Source organism: Scyliorhinus canicula, chromosome 2 (genome assembly GCF_902713615.1).
Source record: "Scyliorhinus canicula chromosome 2, sScyCan1.1, whole genome shotgun sequence".
Taxonomy (NCBI): Eukaryota; Metazoa; Chordata; class Chondrichthyes; order Carcharhiniformes; family Scyliorhinidae; genus Scyliorhinus; species Scyliorhinus canicula.
Window position 1 is genome coordinate 90,448,655 of NC_052147.1, and position 23,804 is coordinate 90,472,458.

Below are 23,804 nucleotides of genomic sequence, written 5' to 3' on the forward strand. Positions count from 1 at the left end.
TTGGAGACTGTTGTATGTATCAGGGGCTGTTTAGCACACTGGGCTAAATCGCTGGCTTTGAAAGCAGACCAAGGCAGGCCAGCAGCATGGTTCAATTCCTGTAGCAGCCTCCCCGAACAGGTGCCGGAATGTGGCGACTAGGGGCTTTTCACAGTAACTTCATTGAAGCCTACTCGTGACAATAAGCAATTTTCATTTTTATGTTTTCAGGACACTGCTTAGGCGTAATCTGTGTTGTCTCTGAGACCTATTCGCAATTGGATTACTCGGTGCTTCTGGTTGTGGTATTGTTCTAACTTGGCATCTGTTTTGTTGCACAGTTATGCAATTTCGTGTTCATACTTAAAACGTTTTTAAAAATAAATTTAGAGTATCCATTTTTTCTTCCAATTAAGGTGCAATTTAGCATGGCCAATCCACCTACCCTGCACATCATTTTGGGTAGTTGGGGTGAAACCCACGCAAACACGGGGAGAATGTGCAAACTCCACACGGACAGTGACCCAGAGCCGGGATCAAACCCGGGTCCTCAGCGCCGTATCATGTTTGTACTTGACACAATCTTGGGCCTGGGCATAGGCTGATGGTTTCTGTTGGATTCCATGGACGATCAGTTGAGTGTTTGACTCAAATTCTTTGTCCGATGTTCAGGTTGTGTAGTTCGTTACGCGCATTCTGGTGATGGATGTCTTTCATCTTTCCGTGTTTTTCAATTTGTGCAAAGTGTATTCCTGGGAAATTAATTGCAAAATATTGTCCGCACTTGTCTGCTGAATAGCGCTAACAGGAAAAGAGTACATGCACTTGCCTGCTGAATAGTACTAACAGGGAAAGAGTGTCTACACTTGTCTTCCAAATAATACTAACATGGAAAGAATTTCTGCACTTGTCCACTGAATAATGCTAACAGCGAAAGAGTCTCCACACTTGTCTTATTAATAATACTAATGGGGAAAGTGAGGGGGGAAGCCCCCCGACCAGGCTGATTACATGGAACATCAGAGGGTTGAATGGGCTGGTCAAGAGGGCTCACGTGTTTGTGCATTTGAGGGGGCTAAAGGCAGACGTGGAGTGTTCTATAGGCCCCCCAATAGCAGCAGAGATGTGGAGGAACAGATTGGGAAACAGATTCTGGAAAGGTGCAGAAGTCACAGGGTAGTAGTCATGGGCGACTTCAACTTCCCAAACATTGAGTGGAAACTCTTTAGATCAAATAGTTTGGATGGGGTAGTGTTTGTGCAGTGTGTCCAGGAAGCTTTTCTAACACAGTATGTAGATTGTCCGACCAGAGGGGAGGCCATATTGGATTTAGTACTTGGTAATGAACCAGGGCAGGTGATAGATTTGTTAGTGGGGGAGCATTTTGGAGGTAGTGACCACAATTCTGTGACTTTCACTTTAGTAATGGAGAGGGATAGGTGCGAGCAACAGGGCAAGGTTTATAATTGGGGGAAGGGTAAATACAATGCTGTCAGACAAGAATTGAAGTGCAGAAGTTGGGAACATAGGCTGTCAGGGAAGGACACAAGTGAAATGTGGAACTTGTTCAAGGAACAGGTACTGCGTGTCTTTGATATGTATGTCCCTGTCAGGCAGGGAAGAGATGGTCGAGTGAGGGAACCATGGTTGACAAGAGGGGTTGAATGTCTTGTTAAGAGGAAGAAGGAGACTTATGTAAGGCTGAAGAAACAAGGTTCAGACAGGGCGCTGGAGGGATACAAGATAGCCAGGAGGGAACTGAAGAAAGGGATTAGGAGAGCTAAGAGAGGGCATGAAAAATCTTTGGCGGGTAGGATCAAGGAAAACCCCAAGGCCTTTTACACATACGTGAGAATATGAGAATGACTAGAGTGAGAGTAGGTCCGATTAAGGACAGTAGCGGGAGATTGTGTATTGAGTCTGAAGAGATAGGAGAGGTCTTGAACAAGTATTTTTCTTCAGTATTTACAAATGAGAGGGGCCATATTGTTGGAGAGGACAGCGTGAAGCAGACTGATAAGCTTGAGGAGATACTTGTCAGGAAGGAAGATGTGTTGCGCGTTTTGAAAAACTTGAGGATAGACAAGTCCCCCGGGCCTGACGGGATATATCCAAGGATTCTATGGGAAGCAAGAAATGAAATTGCAGAGCCGTTGGCAATGATCTTTTCGTCCTCGCTGTCAACAGGGGTGGTACCAGAGGATTGGAGAGTGGCGAATGTCGTGCCCCTGTTCAAAAAAGGGAATAGGGATAACCCTGGGAATTACAGGCCAGTTAGTCTTACTTCAGTGGTAGGCAAAGTAATGGAAAGGGTACTGAGGGATAGGATTTCTGAGCATCTGGAAAGGCATTGCTTGATTAGGGATAGTCAGCACGGATTTGTGAGGGGTAGGTCTTGCCTTACAAGTCTTATTGAATTCTTTGAGGAGGTGACCAAGCATGTGGATGAAGGTAAAGCAGTGGATGTAGTGTACATGGATTTTAGTAAGGCATTTGATAAGGTTCCCCATGGTAGGCTTATGCAGAAAGTAAGGAGGCATGGGATAGTGGGAAATTTGGCCAGTTGGATAACAAACTGGCTAACCGATAGAAGACAGAGAGTTGTGGTGGATGGCAAATATTCAGCCTGGAGCCCAGTTATCAGTGGCGTACCGCAGGGATCAGTTCTGGGTCCTCTGCTGTTTGTGATTTTCATTAACGACTTGGATGAGGGAGTTGAAGGGTGGGTCAGTAAATTTGCAGATGATACGAAGATTGGTGGAGTTGTGGATAGTGAGGAGGGCTGTTGTCGGCTTCAAAGAGACATAGATAGAATGCAGAGCTGGGCTGAGAAGTGGCAGATGGAGTTTAACCCTGACATGTGTGAGGTTGTCCATTTTGGAAGGACAAATCTGAATGCGGAATACAGGGTTAATGGTAGGGTTCTTGGCAATGTGGAGGAGCAGAGAGATCTTGGGGTCTATGTTCATTGTTCTTTGAAAGTTGCCACTCAAGTGGATAGAGCTGTGAAGAAGGCCTATGGTGTGCTAGCGTTCATTAGCAGAGGGATTGAATTTAAGAGCCGTGAGGTGATGATGCAGCTGTACAAAACCTTGGTCAGGCCACATTTGGAGTACTGTGTGCAGTTCTGGTCACCTCATTTTAGGAAGGATGTGGAAGCTTTGGAAAAGGTGCAGAGGAGATTTACCAGGATGTTGCCTGGAATGGAGAGTAGGTCATACGAGGAAAGATTGAGGGTGCTGGGCCTTTTCTCATTGGAACGGAGAAGGATGAGGGGCGACTTGATAGAGGTTTATAAGATGATCAGGGGAATAGATAGAGTAGATAGTCAGAGACTTTTTCCCCGGGTGGAACACACCATTACAAGGGGACATAAATTTAAGATAAATGGTGGAAGATATAGAGGGGATGTCAGAGGTAGGTTCTTTACCCAGAGAGTAGTGGGGGCATGGAATGCACTGCCTGTGGTAGTAGTTGAGTCGGAAAATTTATGGACCTTCAAACGGCTATTGGATAGGTACTTGGATTAGGGTAGAATAAGGGAGTGTAGGTTAACTTCTTAAGGGCAGCACGGTAGCATTGTGGATAGCACAATTGCTTCACAGCTCCAGGGTCCCAAGTTCGATTTCGACTTGGGTCACTGTCTGTGTGGAGTCTGCACATCCTCCCCGTGACTGCGTGGGTTTCCTCCGGGTACTCCGGTTTCCTCCCACAGTCCAAAGATGTGCAGGTTGGGTGGATTGGCCATGACAAATTGTCCAAAATTCTATGATTAACCTAGGACAAAAGTTCGGCGCAACATCGTGGGCCGAAGGGCCTGTTCTGTGCTGTATTTCTCTATCTATCTATCTAATACTACAAGAGACCCACCTAAAGGTTCCAAACCAGACCAAATTGAGAAAGGGGTGGGTTAGCCAAGTGTTCCACTCAGGGCTGGACTCAAAGACCAGAGGGGTAGCGATCTTGATCAATAAATGAGTGGCATTCGAGGCAGGGAGAATCGTGTCAGACAAGGGGGGTAGTTACATAATGGTGAGTGGGAAGCTGGATGGGGTGCGGGTGGTACTCGTGAACGTATATGCTCCGAATTGGTACGATGTGGAATTTATGAGGCGGGTGTTAGGTAAGATCCCAGACTTAGAGTCACATAATCTGACTATGGGAGGAGATTTTAATACAGTTATTGATCCGGAATTGGACTGGTCAAAATCCAGGCCAGGGAGGAGGCCGGCTGCGGCAAAGGAATTGAAGGGTTTTATGGAACAGATGGGGGGAGTAGACCGATGGAGGTTTGCACGGCAAAGGGCGAAGGAGTTTTCTTTTTTCTCCCATGTCCACAAGGTATACTCTCTCATCGACTTTTTTGTTCTGAGCAGGGCTCTAATACCGGGGGTGGTGGATACTGAGTACTCGGCAATCGCAGTGTTGGATCATGCCCCGCGCTGGGTGGATCTACGGGTTAGTGTGGAGAGAGGGCAATGCCCGCTGTGGAGACTGGATGTGGGGTTGTTAGTGGACTAAGCGATCTGTGGGCGGGTTAACAAGTCCATCCAGAATTACCTGGAAACAAATGATGCGGGGGAGGTCTCTGCAGCGACGGTTTGGGAAGCTTTGAAGGCAGTAGTCAGAGGGGAATTAATCTCGATACAGGCTCACAGAGAAAAGGCAGAACAGGCTGAGAGGAACATGTTAGTTGAGGAGATACTCCAGGGGACAGGAGATAGTCGGAGGCCCCGGACGCGGGGCTACTGAGGGAGCGGCGGAGGTTACAGGCGGAGTTTGGGCTGTTGACCACAGGGAAAGCAGTGGAACAGTTGAGGAAGGCAAGGGGGGTGATTTAGGAGTACGGGGAAATGGCAAGTAGAATGTTAGCGCACCAGCTCAGGAAAAGGGAGGCGGCTAGGGAGATAGGTAAGGTAAAGAGTAGAGACGGGAATACTGTCCTGGACCCAGCGGGGGTGAATGAGATGTGTGCCCGGTGGCAGCAGCCAGGTTCATGGCACCGTGGCTGGCTCTGCTGTGCAGCAGGGCAGGAAGAAGAATGGCAGGGCTATAGTGATAGGGGAATAGACAGGCAGTTCTGCGGACGCAATCGCGACTCCAGGATGGTATGTTGCCTCCCTGGTGCAAGGGTCAAGGATGTCTCGGAGCGGCTTCAGGACATTCTGGGGGGGGGGGGGGGGGGGGGGGGGGGGAGAGGGTGAACAGCCAGCTGTCGTGGTGCACATAGGCACCAACGATATAGGTAAAAAACGGGATGAGGTCCTACAAGCTGAATTCAGGGAGTTAGGAGTTAAACTAAAAAGTAGAACCTCAAAGGTAGTAATCACAGGATTGCTACCTGTGCCACGAGCTAGTCAGAGTAGGAATGTCAGGATGGATAGGATGAATGCGTGGCTCGAGAGATGGTGCAAGAGGGAGGGATTAAAATTCCTGGGGCATTGGAACCAGTTCTGGGGGAGATGGGACCAGTACAAACCGGATGGTCTGCACCTGGGCAGGACTGGAACCGATGACAGTACGAGGTACAGTGAATGAGGGGAGCTCAGTGAATAGGCCCAGTAATACTAAAAGGAATAAAACGGGAAATAAAACATAAATGGTAAGCGACGTGGCAGGTTGTTACATGAAGATATGGGTTCAACGACAAGGAAAATTAGGAGAAAAGTTAAGAGGAAATATGGGCAGCACGGTAGCCTTGTGGATATCACAATTGCTTCACAGCTCCAGGGTCCCAGATTCGATTCCGGCTTGGGTCACTGTCTGTGTGGAGTCTGCCATCCTCCCCGTGTGTGCGTGGGTTTCCTCCGGGTGCTCCGGTTTCCTCCCACAGTCCAAAGATGTGCAGGTTAGGTGGATTGGCCATGATAAATTGCCCTTAGTGTCCAAAATTGCCCTTAGTGTTGGGTGGGGTTACTGGGTTATGGGGATAAGGTGGAGGTGTTGCCCTTGGGTAGGGTGCTCTTTCCAAGAGCCGGTGCAGACTCGATGGGCCGAATGGCCTCCTTCTGCACTGTAAATTCTATGATAAATTCTATGATATCTATGATAACATAGGAGAGGTTACTGATCGAGGTGTTAAGATTCAAAACAGAGGTATAAAAGCCAACATTGGGCAGCGCGGTAGCATAGTGGTTAGTACAATTGCTTCACAGCTCCAGGGTCCCAGGTTCGATTCCCGGCTTGGGTCACTGTCTGTGCGGAGTCTGCACATTCTCCCCGTGTGTGCGTGGATTTTCTCCGGGTGCTCCGGTTTCCTCCCACATTCCAAAGATGTGCAGGTTAGGTGGATTGGCCATGATAAATTGCCCTTAGTGTCCAAAACTGCCCTTTGTGTTGGGTGGGGTTACTGGGTTATGGGGATAGGGTGGAGGTGTGGGCTTGGGTAGGGTGCTCTTTCAAAGAGCCGGTGCAGACTCGATGGGCCAAATGGCCTCCTTCTGCACTGTAAATTCTATAAGTGTACTTTACCTGAATGCTCGTAGTGTTCGGAATAAGGTAAATAAGTTGATGGCGCAAATCATTGTGAATGACTATGATTTAATGGCCATTACTGAAAAATGGTTAAAGTATGGTCACGACTGGGAGTTAAATATCCGAGGGTATCAAATTATTCGGATGGACAGAGTGGATGGTAAGGGAGGCGGTGTAGCTCCGTTAATTAAGGATGACGTCCGGGCGATAGTAAGGGATGACATCGGTGCTATGGAGGATAAGGTTGAATCCATTTGGATGGAAATCAGGAATAGTAAGGTGAAAAAGTCACTGATAGGAGTAGTCTATAGGCCACCAAACAGTAACATTACGGTGGGGCAGGCAATAAACAAAGAAGTAACTGGGTGCATGTAGAAATGGTACAGCAGTTATCATGGGGGATTTTAATCTGCATGTCGATTGGTTTAACCAGGTCGGTTAAGGCAGCCTTGAGGAGGAGTTTATAGAATGTATCCGTAATAGTTTCCTAGAACATTATTGAGGGAACAAGCGGTCCTAGATTTGGTCCTGTGTAATGAGACAGGATTGATTAATGATGTTATAGTTAGGGATCCTCTCGGAAGGAGCGATCACACTATGGTGGAATTTAAAATACAGATGGAGGGTGAGAAGGTAAAATCAAACACTAGTGTTTTGTGCTTAAACAAAGGAGATTACAATGGGATGAGAGAAGAACTAGCTAAGGTAGACTGGGAGCAAAGACTTTATGGTGAAACAGTGGAGAACCTTCCAAGCGATTTTTCACAGTGCTCAGCAAAGGTTTATACCAACAAAAAGGAAGGACGGTAGAAAGAGGGAAAATCGACCGTGGATATCTAAGGAAATAAGGGAGAGTATCAAATTGAAGGAAAAAGCATACACAGTGGCAAAAATTAGTGGGAGACTAGAGGACTGGGAAATCTTTAGGGGGCAACAGAAAGCTACTAAAAAGATATAAAGAAGAGTAAGATAGATAGATTATGAGAGTAAACTTGCTCAGAATATAAAATCAGATAGTAAAAGTTTCTACAAATATATAAAACAAAAAAGAGTGGCTAAGGTGAATATTGGTCCTTTAGAGGATGAGAAGGGAGATTTAATAATGGGAGATGAGGAAATGGCTGAGGAACTGAACAGGTTTTTTGGGTCGGTCTTCACAGTGGAAGACACAAATAACATGCCGGTAACTGATAGAAATGAGGCTATGACAGGTGAGGCTTGAGATGATTGTTATCACTAAGGAGGTAGTGATGGGCAAGTTAATGGGGCTAAAGGTAGACAAGTCTTCTGGCCCTGATGGAATGCATCCCAAAGTGCTAAAAGAGATGGCTAGGGAAATTGCAAATGCACTAGTGATAATTTACCAAAATTCACTAGACTCTGGGGTGGTCCCGGTGGATTGGAAATTATCAAACGTGACACCACTGTTTAAAAAAGGAGGTAGGCAGAAAGTGGGTAATTATAGGCCAGTGAGCTTAACTTCGGTAGTAGGGAAGATGCTGGAATCTATCATCAAGGAAGAAATAGCTAGGTATCTGGATGGAAATTGTCCCATTGGGCAGACGCAGCCTGGGTTCATAAAGGACAGGTCGTGGCGAACCAATGTAGTGGAATTTTTTGAGGACATTACCAGAGTGGTAGATAACGGGGAGCCAATGGATGTGGTATATCTGGATTTCCAGAAAGCCTTTGACAAGGTGCCACACAAAAGGTTGCTGCATAAGATAAAGGTGCATGGCATTAAGGGTTGTAGCCACCTAAGATGGACACTGGGCTACAAAATGGAGACCTGCTAAGGCTGCAGGGAGAAAACAGTCTTAGCAAGGACAAGCAGTTTGCAGAAGGATAATTAGCATTCTGCACGTACAGAAACCAGTTTGTGGCCAGGTGCAGAATCTCAGCTAAAGGTGTAAATGGCAACAACGATTTACATAGTAATGAGGTGATGCAGATCCAGACCCACACAATAGAAACATTTAGGTTTGAATGGATACTTTGAGTAGACGCCCAGACGAAACGGCACCATACGTATCCATCACAAAGCACCATAGAGACCGCCCCACCCATCGAGAAGCGACCCTCAGATTGGGGGGTTTGGAAAATATCGATTGGGAGAAGACCCAATCGATATACAGCAGGTAGAGACCGCCCCAAAGAGGCACGAACTTTGGGGGGACCTATAAAAGTAAACCCCGCACATGGTCCGGTCTGTTGTTTTGGCTCCGGCTCGCTGCTGTCTTCATCGCTTTGCTGCTACATCGCATCCTGACTCCAGTTCCATCACCAGCCGTTGAGCCACCAGCCATCGAACTGTAAGTGTCACCACAACGATCGCTACGTGAGCCAGACTTGCTAGACCCTGATGACCTTTAACACTCTGAGAGTTGCAGACCAAGAACGGGACGAAGGCCTCGCTCCCTGACCTTGCCTGTTCCTGTTTAGATAAGTATTTTAGTCGTTTAGTTTAGAAGTAACTTAGTCTCTTTAGCGTATGCATGTGTATTCATTATATTTGTTATAATAAATATCAATCGTTTGAACTTACTAATCGGTGTACAGATTTATTACTTTGAACCTGACCTTGATATACTTGTGAGGTGTCTAGATACGGCACCTGGCGACTCCTGCGCTGAATTACATACACAGAGCTGTAGTAGTGTTAAGCACACGGCCTTTAAACGGAGGCGTGTTAATACACTCCAATAAAACATGTAACACTCAAGTAAAACATGCAACAGGGTAAAGTAGTAGCATGGATAGAGGGTTGGTTAATTAATAGAAAGCAAAGAGTGGGGATTAATGGGTGTTTCTCCAGTTGGCAATCAGTAGCTAGTGGTGTCCCTCAGGGATCCGTGTTGGGCCCACAATTGTTCACAATTTACATTGATGATTTGGAGTTGGGGACCAAGGGCAATGTGTCCAAGTTTGCAGATGACACTAAGATGAGTGGTAAAGCAAAAAGTGCAGAGGATACCGGACGTCTGCAGAGGGATTTGGATAGGTTAAGTGAATGGGCTCGGGTCTGGCAGATGGAATACAATGTTGACAAATGTGAGGTTATCCATTTTGGTAGGAATAACAGCAAAAGGGATTATTATTTAAATGATAAAATATTAAAGCATGCTGCTGTGCAGAGAGACCTGGGTGTGCTAGTGCATGAGTCGCAAAAAGTTGGTTTACAGGTGCAACAGGTGATTAAGAAGGCAAATGGAATGTTGTCCTTCATTGCTAGAGGGATGGAGTTTAAGACTAGGGAGGTTACGCTGCAATTGTATAAGGTGTTAGTGAGGCCACACCTGAAGTATTGTGTTCAGTTTTGGTCTCCTTACCTGAGAAAGGACGTACTGGCGCTGGAGGGTGTGCAGAGGAGATTCACTAGGTTAATCCCAGAGCTGAAGGGGTTGGATTATGAGGAGAGGTTGAGTAGACTGGGACTGTACTCATTGGAATTTAGAAGGATGTGGGGGGATCTTATAGAAACATATAAAATTATGAAGGGAATAGATAGGAGAGATGCGGGCAGGTTGTTTCCACTGGTGGGTGAAAGCAGAACTAGGGGGCATAGCCTCAAAATAGGGAGAAGTAGATTTAGGACTGAGTTTAGGAGGAACTTCTTCACCCAAAGGGTTGTGAATCTATGGCATTCCTGGCCCTGTGAAGCAGTTGAGGCTCCTTCATTAAATGTTTTTAAGATAATGATAGATAGTTTTTTGAAGAATAAAGGGATTAAGGGTTATGGTGTTCAGAAAGTGGAGCTGAGTGCACAAAAGATCAGCCATGATCTCATTGAGTGGCGGAGCAGGCTCGAGGGGCCAGATGGCCTACTCCTGCTCATAGTTCTTATGTTCTTATGTTGTTATGTATGTGAAGATTGGGCTGGGGGGTTGGGGGGGGGGGGGGGGCAATGTTTATTTTACCATGTTGATGTCATTGTTTATGTTACTAATATAAACATTTTCAAATACCTCAATAAAAATATTATTTTAAAAAAATAACACTAATGGAGCAAGAGTGTCCACACCTGTCTGTTGAATAATACTAACAGGGAAAAATTGTCTATACTTGTCAGGTGAATAATACTAATGGGGACCAATTGTCTGGAATTGCCAGGTGAATGATAGTTCCATGCCACTCGAAGTGCATTCTGAGATGCATCGACCTGAAGCGTGGTCTTCTTAATCGCGTTTGAAGACTGAAGAGTTGATCGTCCTTCAGTTAATAACTTTCGCGGCTAATTGAAAATGTGTTTGTGATCCTATATTTCAAAACAAATTACTTCTTTCTTCAAACGTTCATGTGGAACTGAGGCTTTCTGGACAAAGTTAGGTATAATTGGCGCGATTCTCTGCAACCACGATGAGTGGGAGAATAGCGGGAGGTCTGCTCCCGCACCTCCCGCTATTCCCCCACCCCCCCAAAATGGCGTGTCTGGTTTTGCGACCACACCTGGTCGCTGTCGTCGTGAACATGACGCGCCTGTGGGGGGCGGATCGGGGATCGAGCACCACGACCATGCTCGGGAGGGGACGGGCCCGCGATCGGTGCCCACTGATTGTCAGGCCGGTGTCTCAAGGGGACGCACTCTTTCCCCTCCACCGTCCCGCAAGATCAAGCCGCCACGTCTTGCGGGGCGGCTGAGGGGAAAGACGGCAACCGCACATGCGCGGGTTTGAGCTGCCCAACCCGCGCATGCGCGGCTGACGTCATTAGGCGGCGCCGCGGTGTCATTCTTGGCGCGCCGGGCCTTGAAGCCAGGGACAAGGCCCGCCGGCCGAGTTTCCCGGTACGGCCCTCCTATCCCCCCGGGGAGGGGAGAATAGGGGGCCGGGAGAGGCTTCCGACGCCGTTGTGAACCTCTCCGGGTTTCACGACGCCGTCGGGCCTTGCGGAGAATTCCGCCCATAGTGTGAGTGGAAATGAAAGAAACTGAGGCAAAGTTACAGATGATGTTTTATCTTGTAGAGTGAGCCCTCTAGCTTGCTCTGGGTCAGGACGAATGTCTGTGTCAGGCAAGATGTATTTGAAAAAGTTGATCTTTGTAGTGGTAATGTGAAGGGTTTCTGTACTTCCCAGTAAAATCATTAAAAGAAAACCACGCTACCGCATTGCTACATTCATCTATCAGGCAATAAAGTAGCCATGATATGACAAGGATCGGTAAAACAGTATTGTAGGTTCTTATTAGAAGATAAGATTGTATAGATATATTGATAACTAGGAGACTATGTACACATCTCCGACCTCTGCCACTGCTGCTTATCGATTAACTTCAGAGTCATGGGACTACTGAACCCATCCTGTCTCAGTGGTCGCGACTGGCAGCAGTTTAAGATACATATTAAAGGTACATATACATCACATCACAACACTGCCCGTCACTGAACCAATAGGCGCACGACTCTTACTTGACCCTCACCCACCTTACTTGGCCCTGCTTGTCTCTCACCATCACCGCCCATCCCCTACCCCGTCCTGACTGATACCCACCGAATCCCCAGCCCATTCTCGCCTGGACCCTGGGTGGCTCATGATAGGGGATTCATTGTTGACTGTATATTTTTTGTTTATTCTGTTATCTTGTTTTCTTGACAGAATCCTAAAATTCGGGAGATTTTTAATGTGGAAAACCCGGAGTCCAATTTCTATACCAAATGCCTCACCGTGGTGTCAGGGTCCGATTTTGTTAACCTGACTTTCGACAACTTTGTTGCTTTCAAGGAAAAAGTGGTCAAGGTAAGTGGCCAGTGTTGACTGACTACCCTGCAGCTAAACCAACAGACAGGATGCTGGCAGGATGTAGGCTCTCTGATACACGGTAATCACAGTAAAACCTTTATCTTCCACCATTACCACAGCTTCTAGAGCTACATGAACCTGACAAGGTAGACCTCAGTTTAATGTTTCACCCAAAAGATGACACCACAGGGCAGCATGGTGGCGCAGTGGGTTAGCCCTGCAGCCTCACGGCGCCGAGGTCCCAGGTTCAATCCCAGCTCTGGGTCACTGTCCGTGTGGAGTTTGCACATTCTCCCCGTGTTTGTGTGGGTTTCGCCCCCACAACCCAAAGATGTGCAGGCTAGGTGGATTGGCTACTAAAATTGCCCCTTAATTGAAAAAAAAATCAATTGGGTACTCTAAATTAAAAAAAAGATGACACCACCGATAGTACACTGCTCCCTGAGTACTGCCCCTCCAAGCTGCAGGGAGTGAGTGTTAGTTGGAGATGTGAGGGGAGTGAATGGGTGTGAGTTAACCCTAGTTAATCTCTCCCTAAAGTTTGACAAATAGTCCAACAACATAGTCTCCGAACGCTGACTCACCAATTTATTTTTGATCAATTTAAGTGGTCTTACCTCTTGACTATAAATCAACTGAATTTAGTTGATTCATTAGAGCATCCTTAATTGTTGAGGCCTGTTTAGCTGAGTTGGCTGGACAGCTAGCTTGTGATGTAGAGCAAGGCCCACAGCACATGTTCAATTACTGTACCAGCTGAGGTTATTTATGAAGACTGTGCCTTCTCAACCTCATCTGAGATGTCATGATCCTCAGGTTAAATCACCACCAGTCAGCTCCCCCCCCTCAAAGACAAAAGCAGCTTATGGTCATCTGGGACTATGGCAACTTTAATTTTACCTTAATTGTAAATAGCACAAATGGAATTCCTTTATCCCGATCCTCTGGGTAATCCTGACTTTAGACACTCAACATTAAGTCTTTAAAGTTTGATGCCATCTTTCTAACTCTCCTTGTGATTCTGGATGATATGCAGTTGTGTTAAATTGGTTTATTCTGAAGCTATCCATAACTTCCTTGAATAACTTTGGCATAAAATTGGATCCCTGATCTGATTGCGTTGATTTTGGAGTCCATGATAGGGATTCTCCAACCCCCTGCCGGGCCGGAGAATCGCCGGGGGGCGGTGTGAATCCCGCCCGGCTGCCGGATGCTCCGGCGCTGGTTTTTCGGCGGGGGCGGGAATCGTGTCGTGCCAGTCGGGGGCCGTTGGCAGTGGCCCCCCCGGCGAATCTGCGCCCCGCGATAGGCCGAGTGGCCGCCCGTTTAAGGCTAGTCCTGCCAGTGTATATTACACCAGGTCCGTAACGGCAGGACCTGGCTCTGTGGGCGACCTGTGGAGTCCACGGGGGGGGGGGGGGGGGGGGGCGGCATGGGAGGATCTGGCCCCGGGGGGGGGGGGACACAGTGGCCTGGCCCGCGATCGGGGCCCACCGATCCGCGGGCGATCCTGTGCCGTGGGGACACTCTTTCCCTCCACACCGGGCGCTGTTAACCTTCACCATGGCCGGTGCGTAGAAGAACCCCCCCCCCCGTGCATGCGCTGGGATGACGCCAGTACATGCTGGCGCTTCCACGCATGCACCAACTCGTGCCGGCCGATGGAGGCCCTTTGGCGCTGGTTGGCGTGGCGCCAACCCTGCCGGCGCTGGCCTTGCCCCTGAAGGTGCGGAGGATTTCGCACCTACCGGGTGGCCCGATGCTGGAGTGGTTCGCGCCAATCCTCGGCGCCGGCATGGCACGCCCTGCCGGGTAGCGGAGAATCCCGGCCCATATCTGGTAAAACATTTGGTTAACTCCTCTACAACACTCTTAGATGTACTGTTTCTTAATGGAATGGTTTCCATGAGACTAGTAGACACATCCATTATAGTCAACAGATACTGATTCCCACTTTCGGTTTTATGTAGGGGTCCCACGCAATCAATTAGGACGTTATTAAATGGTTCCTCAAATGCTGGAATTAGTATTGAAGGTGCTGGTGTGATTACAGCCTGAGGTTTCCCTATTACCTGAAATGTGTGACATGTATGGGAAAATTCAACTGCATCCTTATGCAGTCCAGGCCAATGAAAATGGTTTTGTATTTTTGCTTGAATTTTCTTTACTCCAAACTGATCCCCTACTGGAAACTCATGTGCTACCCGCAAAACCTCCTTTCGATAACCCTCCGGTAATACCACTTTTTAAAAAAATGTTTTAATTCAAGGCTTTTCAACACAGTATAAATATACAAAAAATGAAAAGGACAATCAAAGAGCAACAAACGAACATCACACCAACCCACCCAACAACCGCAACCCTCCAGCCCTCTGACTCTGACCCCCTACCACATCCCGCTTTCTCCCTTTTTAATCCACCTTATGCCCCTCAAACACCTCCCTCTCGCTGACCCCTCAATCCTCCTTGAAATAAATCGCTGAATGGTTTCTACCTCCGTGAACCCTTCTACCGACCCCCGCAGAGCGAACTTGATCTTCTCTAACCTCAGGGATTCTGCCAGGTTGCTCACCCACACACCTGCTTTCGGCGGCTCCAAGTCCCTGCAACTGAACAAAATCTTTCTCCGGGCTGTCAGGGAGGCAAAGGCCAATACATCGGCCTCTCTCATTCCCTGCACTCCTGGGTCTTCTGACACCCCAAATGTCGGCACTTCCTGACTCGGGCCACCCTCACCCCCAGAACCACAGACGTCACATCCGAGGAACCCCCTCAGTCTTGGACACTCCCAGAACATGTGGACATGATTCGTGAGACCCCCCCCCCCCCCCCCCCCCCCGCCCCACTCCCCGCGCACCGTCCACACCACCCCCTCAAAAAAACTGCTCATCCTCACCACCGTCATGTGGGCCCTATGCACCGCTTTAAACTGGATGAGGCTTAACCTCACGCATTATGAGGACGCATTCACCCTCCGCAAAGCCTCAGCTCATGTCCAGCCCCCAGCTCCTCTCCCACCTCTCCTCCCATTTGCGCTTAACATCCTCCACCCAGGCGCCCTCCCAATCCATCAGTTCCTTGTAAATATCCGAAACTTTCCCCTCCCCTATTTTGTCCTCCGACAGAAGCTTATTTTGCAGCACAGGAGACGGTAACCCCGGGAAAGACTGCACCTCTGTCCTCACAAAATCCCGAACCTGCAGGTACCGGAACCCATTCCCCTTGGGCAACTGCTACAATTCCTCCAACTCCTCCGGCCCTGAAATTTACCCCCTACAAACAGGTCCCTGAAATATTCAATCCTAGCCTGCTGCCGCCCCCGATACTCGCATCCAGTCTCAGTGGCACAAATCTATGGTTATTGCAAATAGCCAACGACATGCCCTCCAACCCCAGGTGTTGCCTACATTGTCCCCACACCCTCCGAGCCGCCACCACCACTGGACTAACGGAATACCTGGCCGGTGAGAACAGCAAAGGCGCCAACAACAAAGCCCTCAAGCACATCCCTCTACGTGACCCCACCTCCACCCGTCCGCAAACTGACCTCTCCTCCACGGCCCATTTCCTCACCGTCATGATGTTCGCAGACCAATAGCAATTGATCAAATTTGGCAATGTCGGCCCCCCTGAGATCAGCCCATTAACTTAGTGAAAAGCCTGTCGCACTCACAGGGCCTTCCCCACCCACACAGACCCTGAGATCAGTCCATTAACTTAGTGAAAAACTACTTGGGGACAAAGATGGGGAGGTTCTGAAACACAAACAGAAACCTAGGCAGCATCGTCATTTTAACTGTCCGCATCAGCCCTGCCAACGACAACGGCAAAACGTCCCACCGCCTAAAATCTGCCTTCATCCGCTACACCAATTAGGCCAATTCAATCTATGCAGCTGGGCTCAGCTCCGTGCCACATGGATACCGAGGTATCTAAAGCTTGTCCCCACCACCCTAAACGGCAGCTTCCCAACCTCCTTTCCCGCCCCCCAGCATTGATCGGGCACACTTCATTCTTTCCCAGATTCAATTTATACCCCGAAAAACAGCCAAAAATTTCCCCCAAATACCCAGAAGCCCTCCAATGCAGCCCAATGGATCTGAAATATATAATAAACTCATCTGCGTCCAATAAACCCCTACGTTTGACACCCCCCCCCCACACTCTGCTCAATCTCTCGCCACCCTAAGCACCATTGCCAGTGGCTCTATCGCCAAGGAGAAAAGCAATAGGGAGAGCGGACATCCCTGTCTCTTCCCACGGTGTAACCCAAAGTACCCCAAACTCACTCAGTTCGTCCACACACTCACCACCGGCGCCTTATACAGCAACCTGACCCAATCCACAAACTCCTGCTTGAACCTCCCCAACACCTCAAACAAATACCCCCCAATCATAATCATGTTCAGTAACCTCCGGACATTTGCCGACAACTGCCTTCCCTTCACAATCTCCGTCTGATCCTCTCCAATCAACTCCGGCACATAGTCCTCAATCTGCGATGCAAGCACCTTCGCCAGTAACTTGGCATCAACATTCAACCACGATATCGGGCGGTATGACCCACACCGCTCCGGGGTCTTATCCTTTTTGAGAATCAGGGGGATAGAAGCCTGTGATAAAGTAGGAGGAGGTCCCCCTCTCCCTTGCCTCATTATACTCCCTCGCCTCATTATACTCCCTCACCTCATTATATTCCCTCACCTCATTATATTCCCTCACCTCATTATACTCCCTCGCCTCATTATACTCCCTCGCCTCATTATACTCCCTCACCTCATTATATTCCCTCACCTCATTATATTCCCTCACCTCATTATACTCCCTCACCTCATTATATTCCCTCACCTCATTATACTCCCTCACCTCATTATATTCCCTCACCAGCAGTGGCCCCAGCCATTGTGGCCATATCTTCAATGAAAATTCTTTATCCGGGAATAGACCAGATACACAAGGGAGAAGTATGAAAACTCCTTCGCATTCAGCCTCCCAAATATCTACAGGTCTGCCACTCCCCCCCCCCCCCACTTCCCCCCCCCCCCCTCCCTCCCACTCCCACCCCCACCCTCGTGCACTCCATAAACCCCCACAGCTCCCTAGCTACTGCCAACCTCCGCAACGATTTCAGGCTCAACCGATCCAGGCTCGGGTCCAGGACTGTATTAAACCTCCCCCACCCCATAATCAGCCGATGCGTATCGACTCAGGAATCCTCCCCAACACCCACCTCATGAAATCCACATCATCCCAATTCAGGGCCTAAACAATATTTTTTTCCAATTAAGGGGCAAATTCGCGTGGCCAATCCACCTACCCTGCACATCTTTGGGTTGTGGGGGTGAAACCCACGCAGACACGGGGAGAATGTGCAAACTTCACACAGATCGTGACCCGGGGCCGGGATCGAACCCGGTCCTGTGAGTTGGAGATGTGAGGGGAGGGAGTGAGTGTGAGTTGAAGGTGTAAGGGGAGGGAGTGAGTGTGAGTTGGAGTTGTGAGGGGAGGGAGTGAGTATGAGCTGGTGGTGTGAGGGGAGGGAGTGAGTGTGAGTTGGAGGTGTGAGGGGAGGGAGTGAGTTTGAGCTGGCGGTGTGAGGGGAGGGAGTGAATGTGAGTTGGAGGTGTGAGGGGAGTGAATGTGAATTAGAGAGGTGATGGGAGAGAGTGAGTGTGAGCTGGATGTGTAAGGGGAGGGAGTGAGTGGGAGTTGAAGGTGTGAGGGGAGGGAGTGAGTGAGTTGGAGGTGTGAGGGAGGAAGTGAGTGAGTTGAAGGTGTGAGGGAGGAAGTGAGTGAGTTGGAGGTGTGAGGGAGGGAGGGAGTAAGTTGGGGGTGTGAGGGAGGGAGTGAGTGTGAGTTGGAGGTGTGAGGGGAGGAAGTGAGTGTGAGTTGGAGGTGTGAGGGAGGAAGCGAGTGTGAGCTGGAGGTGTAGGGGAGGGAGTGATTGTGAGTTGGAGGTGTGAGGGAGGGAGTGAGTGAGTTGGAGGTGTGAGGGAGGGAGTGAGTGAGTTGGAGGTGTGAGGGTGGGAGTGAGTGAGTTGGAGGTGTGTGGGAGGGAGTGAGTGTGAGTTGGAGGTGTGAGGGGAGGAAGTGAGTGTGAGTTGGAGGTGTGAGGGAGGAAGTGAGTGTGAGTTGAAGGTGTGAGGGAGGAAGTGATGTGTGAGTTGGAGGTGTGAGGGAGGGAGTGATTGTGAGTTGGAGGTGTGAGGGAGGGAGTGAGTGAGTTGGAGGTGTGAGGGAGGGAGTGAGTGAGTTGGAGGTGTGAGGGTGGGAGTGAGTGAGTTGGAGGTGTGAGGGAGGGAGTGAGTGTGAGTTGGAGGTGTGAGGGGAGGAAGTGAGTGTGAGTTGGAGGTGTGAGGGAGGAAGTGAGTGTGAGTTGAAGGTGTGAGGGAGGAAGTGATGTGTGAGTTGGAGGTGTGAGGGAGGGAGTGAGTGAGTTGGAGGTGTGAGGGAGGGAGTGAGTGTGAGATGAAGGTGTGAGGGAGGAAGTGAGTGAGTTGGAGGTGTGAGGGAGGAAGTGAGTGTGAGTTGGAGGTGTGAGGGAGGAAGTGAGTGTGAGTTGGAGGTGTGAGGGAGGAAGTGAGTGTGAGTTGGAGGTGTGAGGGAGGGAGTGAGTGTGAGTTGGAGGTGTGAGGGAGTGGTTTATCAGTGACAGGGCTCTTTTCAGGATAACTATGCCTTGTTTTGAAATGACGTGGAGATGCCGACATTGGACTGGGGTGAGCACAGTAAGAAGTCTTATAACACCAGGTGGACAACCTGTTGGACTTTAACCTGGTGTTGTAAGACTTCTTACTTGTTTTGAAAGTCAGGGCCCAAATACTATGCAGTTAAACCAATTGTTGATTTGTATGCTGGATCTTTAATTGCTTTGCTTCCTACGATGTGCTGGTGGACTGTGTATAGGTAATGCAGCAACGGGTTCATGTTCTCCAAAACATCATCTGCACCTTTCCCTTGTCTTCTTGTTTAGGGCTGGGCGGATGAAATCCTGACAATCGCTACCCATGCACTGAGTCAGAACCCTCCTCGATCTGCCAGCATCAGTAAAATGTAAGTGATCCCCAAAGCTATGTACAGAAATTGGATTCTGCCTGTAAATCATCGAGTTACTGAAAGTGATTCTTGAAAATACTATACCCCTCACAACATGCATGTCTGAAAGAGAGAATGTGGGTGGGGGTGTGAGGGAGAGTAAGTTTAAATATGAGAGTCCTACATGTGTGAGTGAGTATGTGTGTGTGTGTGTGTGTGAATTTGAGGTGTGAACATTCGGTGGGGTGGGGCGAGGGGTGTATTTTTAACACTTGGGTAGTCTCTGCCCTGTTCGACAAGTTGGTCACAAACCAACTTTGAATAAAATTGCCCCACAGTGATATTATGCTGCAGGTGGGCTGAGCAAGTAGAGTGGGATTCCCGCCCCTCAGTTGTGGGCACTGCTGGGACTGATAGCAGTTAGTTGCATGAAGAGGACAGCATGGATCAGTCTGGTATTATTGGGGGAGGGGTTTGGGAACCCTAATAGAGATAGGAACGGGGTGCGTGCTTTGGAGGCTAGGGTAGAGGCACAAAAAAGTGGGTATCTACCTTGGGGTGGAAGGTTGGCACCTCCCAAAGTAGGCACCCACTCTTCCTTCCTGGTTTTTCACCAGAGTTAGTATCTTTTGGGTCAATTGCCTTGTTAATAAGTTCAATTTGCCCTTTAATGAGTTGTTTCATAAACAGTGTCTGTGCTGCCGATTTCAGTTCCAATCCGACTTTAGTAACATGGGAAATTGGCATATTGATGTTCGATTCGTGTCCCAATGCCAGCACCTCAAATTTTATATGCGCATGATCCAGATATCCACATGTAAAATCCACCCAGAAGGGATGTGTGTGAGACACAGCTCGGAAAGATACACAAAAAAGTACAAATCTGCAAAAAAAAGCTGCTGAATAAAGGACAACCAGGCTGTAAGTGAAATGACTGGCTGTAGAGAAAAGGACAAAGGAAAAGCAGATACAATAGGACTGCCAACAAAGGCTGCAAAAAAATGACAGAGTGAGCAAAATGAAAATTACCAAGTGAGTAAAAGTGGTTGCAGTAAATTTTCCAATACCACCTCCAGTAATAGTGGATGGTGATATGTGGCAAAACTGGTATTTTTCCCACTTACAATGGTGTTGCCAATTGGCACCGGAGACGCCAATAGTGTTGCTCTTTTTAATGAGTGGAATACTATCCCACCAGCATCACCAATAATGTTGGCAAATTAAGTACATATGCAGTTATTAATGATAATATTGCTTTTCAGAGTCGCCAGGTATCAAATGATACCACCACAAGGCTTTACCGGATATCGATCAAAGGACCATACAACCAGTTAGTCAGTTCAAGTTCAAAGATGGTTTATTTATGCACAAGGATTACTTTGACATGCAACATAAAACACTACAAGTTAAACTACACCTAACAACTACAATAACATTTACTTAACTTCAGGGCAACCGGCTCTTTGCAGATGAACAAGGCCTTTGTTCGGATCTTGCATGGCTGGGAGGAAGAAGTGGCTCTGTTTCTGCTGGGCTCATCCGTCTGGTAGCGATCATTGGTCTTGAACTTGTCTGTCTGGTCGTTATGCTGCACCTGGGTTGGCATAGGCCGGATCCAAGAGAACACATGGCTGTGTCTCTTTTTATCCCTCTGGGATTTTGCACTCTTTTGGGTGGTCCTTAGCATTGGACCCAATAATTTGACAGGCTTCGATCACTGCCTTTGATTTTGGCCAATAAAGGGTTGATGGCTTGATGTCTGGGCGTATCCTGAGCGGTCATTGACCTTGGCTGTTTGGGCTTTCTTAGCAAAGGGAGTGGCGCCGGTTAGTCTGCATCTGTATCGGTTACCTGAGTACAGTCCTTTTGTCCTGGGGAAATGGGCCATTAGAATGCAAACGAGCGGGGGTTTCAGTTAAGTCTAGCTACCTGGGTTGCAAATACACACACAAGTTCTGAGTGTGTCTGAGTCCTGGGTTAGCCATAATTCCCATGGTCCTTTGCAGGTGGCCATCTGAGATGGCTACAATGGTAACAAGCCTGAAGAGTCGCCACACTAAACACTGTTGGAGAAGTGTAAATCAATCTAAATCTAACAGATGAGCAAAGAAGAAAGACGACAGTTTTAAAGCCTTGAATGAACAATTTGAACGTGAGTGAATGTTACATATGAATTTTATGTATTCAACATGAGAGTTCAGAGTAAAAATGAGACTGTTGAATAGTATGTGATGGCAGTAATGCGGCTGGCAGAATCATGTGAATTCAGACAGCTAAAAGCTGATCTGATTAAAGATAGATTAATCTCAGGAATGAGGAGCGCGATTCTCCGCTCCCCACGCCGGGTGGGAGAATCGCGGGAGGGCCGGGCGAATCATGACACGCCGCCCTGGCACCCCCCCCGCGATTCTCCCATCCTCCGCTCGGAGAATCGCCACATGCCGTTTTTCACGGCGACTGGTGATTCTCCGGCCCGGATGGGCCGAGCGGCCTGACGTTCCTGACCTGTTCACGCCGGCGGCAACCACACCTGGTCGCTGCCGTCGTGAATATAGCGCGAAAGATAAGTTTGGGGGCTGTGAGGGGCGGAGAGGGGATTGAGCACCATGGCCGTGCTCGGGAGGGGACTGGCCCGCGATCGGTGCCCACCGATCGTCGGGCTGTCGTCTCCAAGAGACGCACTCTTTCCCCTCCGCCGTCCCGCAAGATCAAGCCGCCACGTCTTGCGGGGCAGCGGAGGGGAAGACGGCATCCGCGCATGCGCGGCTGACGTCACTTAGGCGCCGCCGTCACGTCATTCTCGGCGCGCAGTTTTGACGCAAGCGTCAAGGCCCGGCGGCCGAGTTTCTCACAACGCCGCTCCTAGCCCCCTTGGGGGGGGGGGGGGGGGGGGGGGGGGGGCGCGGAGGTGAGTAGGGTGCGAGGAGCGGCCTCCAATGCCGTCGTGAAATTCGGCCGAGTTCACGCCGGCCTTCCCGATGTCGTGCAGGAGCGGAGAATTGCGCCCGAGATCTCCCTCGGCCAGAGCAAGTCTACTGACAGATGAGGAATTTATGCTGAAGAAAGTGATAGGCGTGAGTCAAAATACAGAGGTTGTGAAACATCAACTGCAGTATATGTATGGCAGAACAGACCAGGAGATACATGATGCTGAGAGACAGCCCAGAAGCAGACCAAGAGCCGGGTGCAAATACTGTTGGAGACAGCAAACGCAGGAAAATAAGGATTTCCCAGGATGGGGAGAGCAGTGTTTTAACCGCAAGGAGCAAAATCATTATGCACGCAGCTGTTTGACCAGAAAAAAGCAGAACAAGCCGATACTGAAGGCTATTGGAGCGATATCAGCAGAACCGCCTGATGAAGGACTATACATGATACAACAAACTGATTCAGTCAAGTCTATAGGAGACAAATGGTTTGTTACTGTTACTCTCCTTTTGTAGTCTTCATGATATCAGGCAAACAAGACAGGCCATTTGGACACCGGTGCCTCATGCGACGCAATGACCTTCGCAGAACTGTGTGAAGTGGATCAACATGGAGGTCTGAAAATGAAGCCCTTAGAAGTAAGATTGAAGCTATATGATGGCACTATATTCATACTGAGAGGACAAGTTAGTTTGATGGCCCGATGCAATGGCAGGAAGGAAGCTCTAGAATTCCGGATCACAGATGGAACATAAGGGGCAGCACGGTAGCATTGTGGATAGCACAACTGCTTCACAGCTCCAGGGTCCCAGGTTCGATTCCGGCTTGGGTCACTGTCTGTGCGGAGTCTGCACATCCTCCCCGTGTGTGCGTGGGTTTCCTCCGGGTGCTCCGGTTTCCTCCCACAGTCCAAAGATGTGCAGGTTAGGTGGATTGGCCATGATAAATTGCCCTTAGTGACCAAAATTGCACTTAGTGTTGGGTGGGGTTACTGGGTTATGGGGATAAGGTGGAGGTGTTGACCTTGGGTAGGTTGCTCTTTCCAAGAACCGGTGCAGACTCGACGGGCCGAATGGCCTCCTTCTGCATTGTAAATTCTATGAAACATCTATATCTCAGCTGAAGCAAGCCTAGAGCTTGGAGTGTCACAGTGCACTAAACCAGTGATCAACCGATCCGAGAGGAGCACAAAGATGTGCTTACAGGGTTGGGATGTCCAACAGGAGACTATCATTGATCCCTACAGTGCAGAAGGAGGCCATTCAGCCCATCGTGTCTGCACTGACCCTCTGAAAGAGCACCCTATCTAGGGTCAGGCCCCTAGCCCGTAACCCAGTAACCCCACCTAACCTGTTGGACACTAAGGGGCAATTTAGCATGGCCATTTAACCTAACCTGCACATATTCTGACTGTGGGAAGAAACCGGAGCACCCGGAGGAAACCCACGCAGTCACAGAGAGAACGTGCAAACTCCACACAGACAGTCACCCAAGGCCGGAATTGAATCTGGATCCCTGGCGCTATGATGCAACAATGCTAAGTACTGTGCCACCATGCCACCCCAATATCATCTACAAGTGGATGAGAGTATAAGACTAAGAGAAGAATTCCAGCTACCCTTAAGTCAAGACAAAAGGAACAAGTTATAAGA

At 48.9% G+C, this 23,804-nt stretch overlaps 1 protein-coding gene across 3 annotated transcripts in view; it reads left to right on the forward strand.

Moving 5' to 3' along the window:
• Nucleotides 1-23,804, forward strand: part of LOC119956011 (1-phosphatidylinositol 4,5-bisphosphate phosphodiesterase beta-2-like) — a 177,018-nt gene that overhangs the window by 39,341 nt on the left and 113,873 nt on the right. For all 3 annotated transcript variants that reach the window (XM_038782709.1, XM_038782699.1, XM_038782718.1), the window contains exons 4-5: nucleotides 12,046-12,186; nucleotides 19,163-19,242. In XM_038782709.1, the coding sequence (XP_038638637.1) occupies nucleotides 12,046-12,186; nucleotides 19,163-19,242 (221 nt within the window). The remainder of the gene's footprint in view (nucleotides 1-12,045; nucleotides 12,187-19,162; nucleotides 19,243-23,804) is intronic.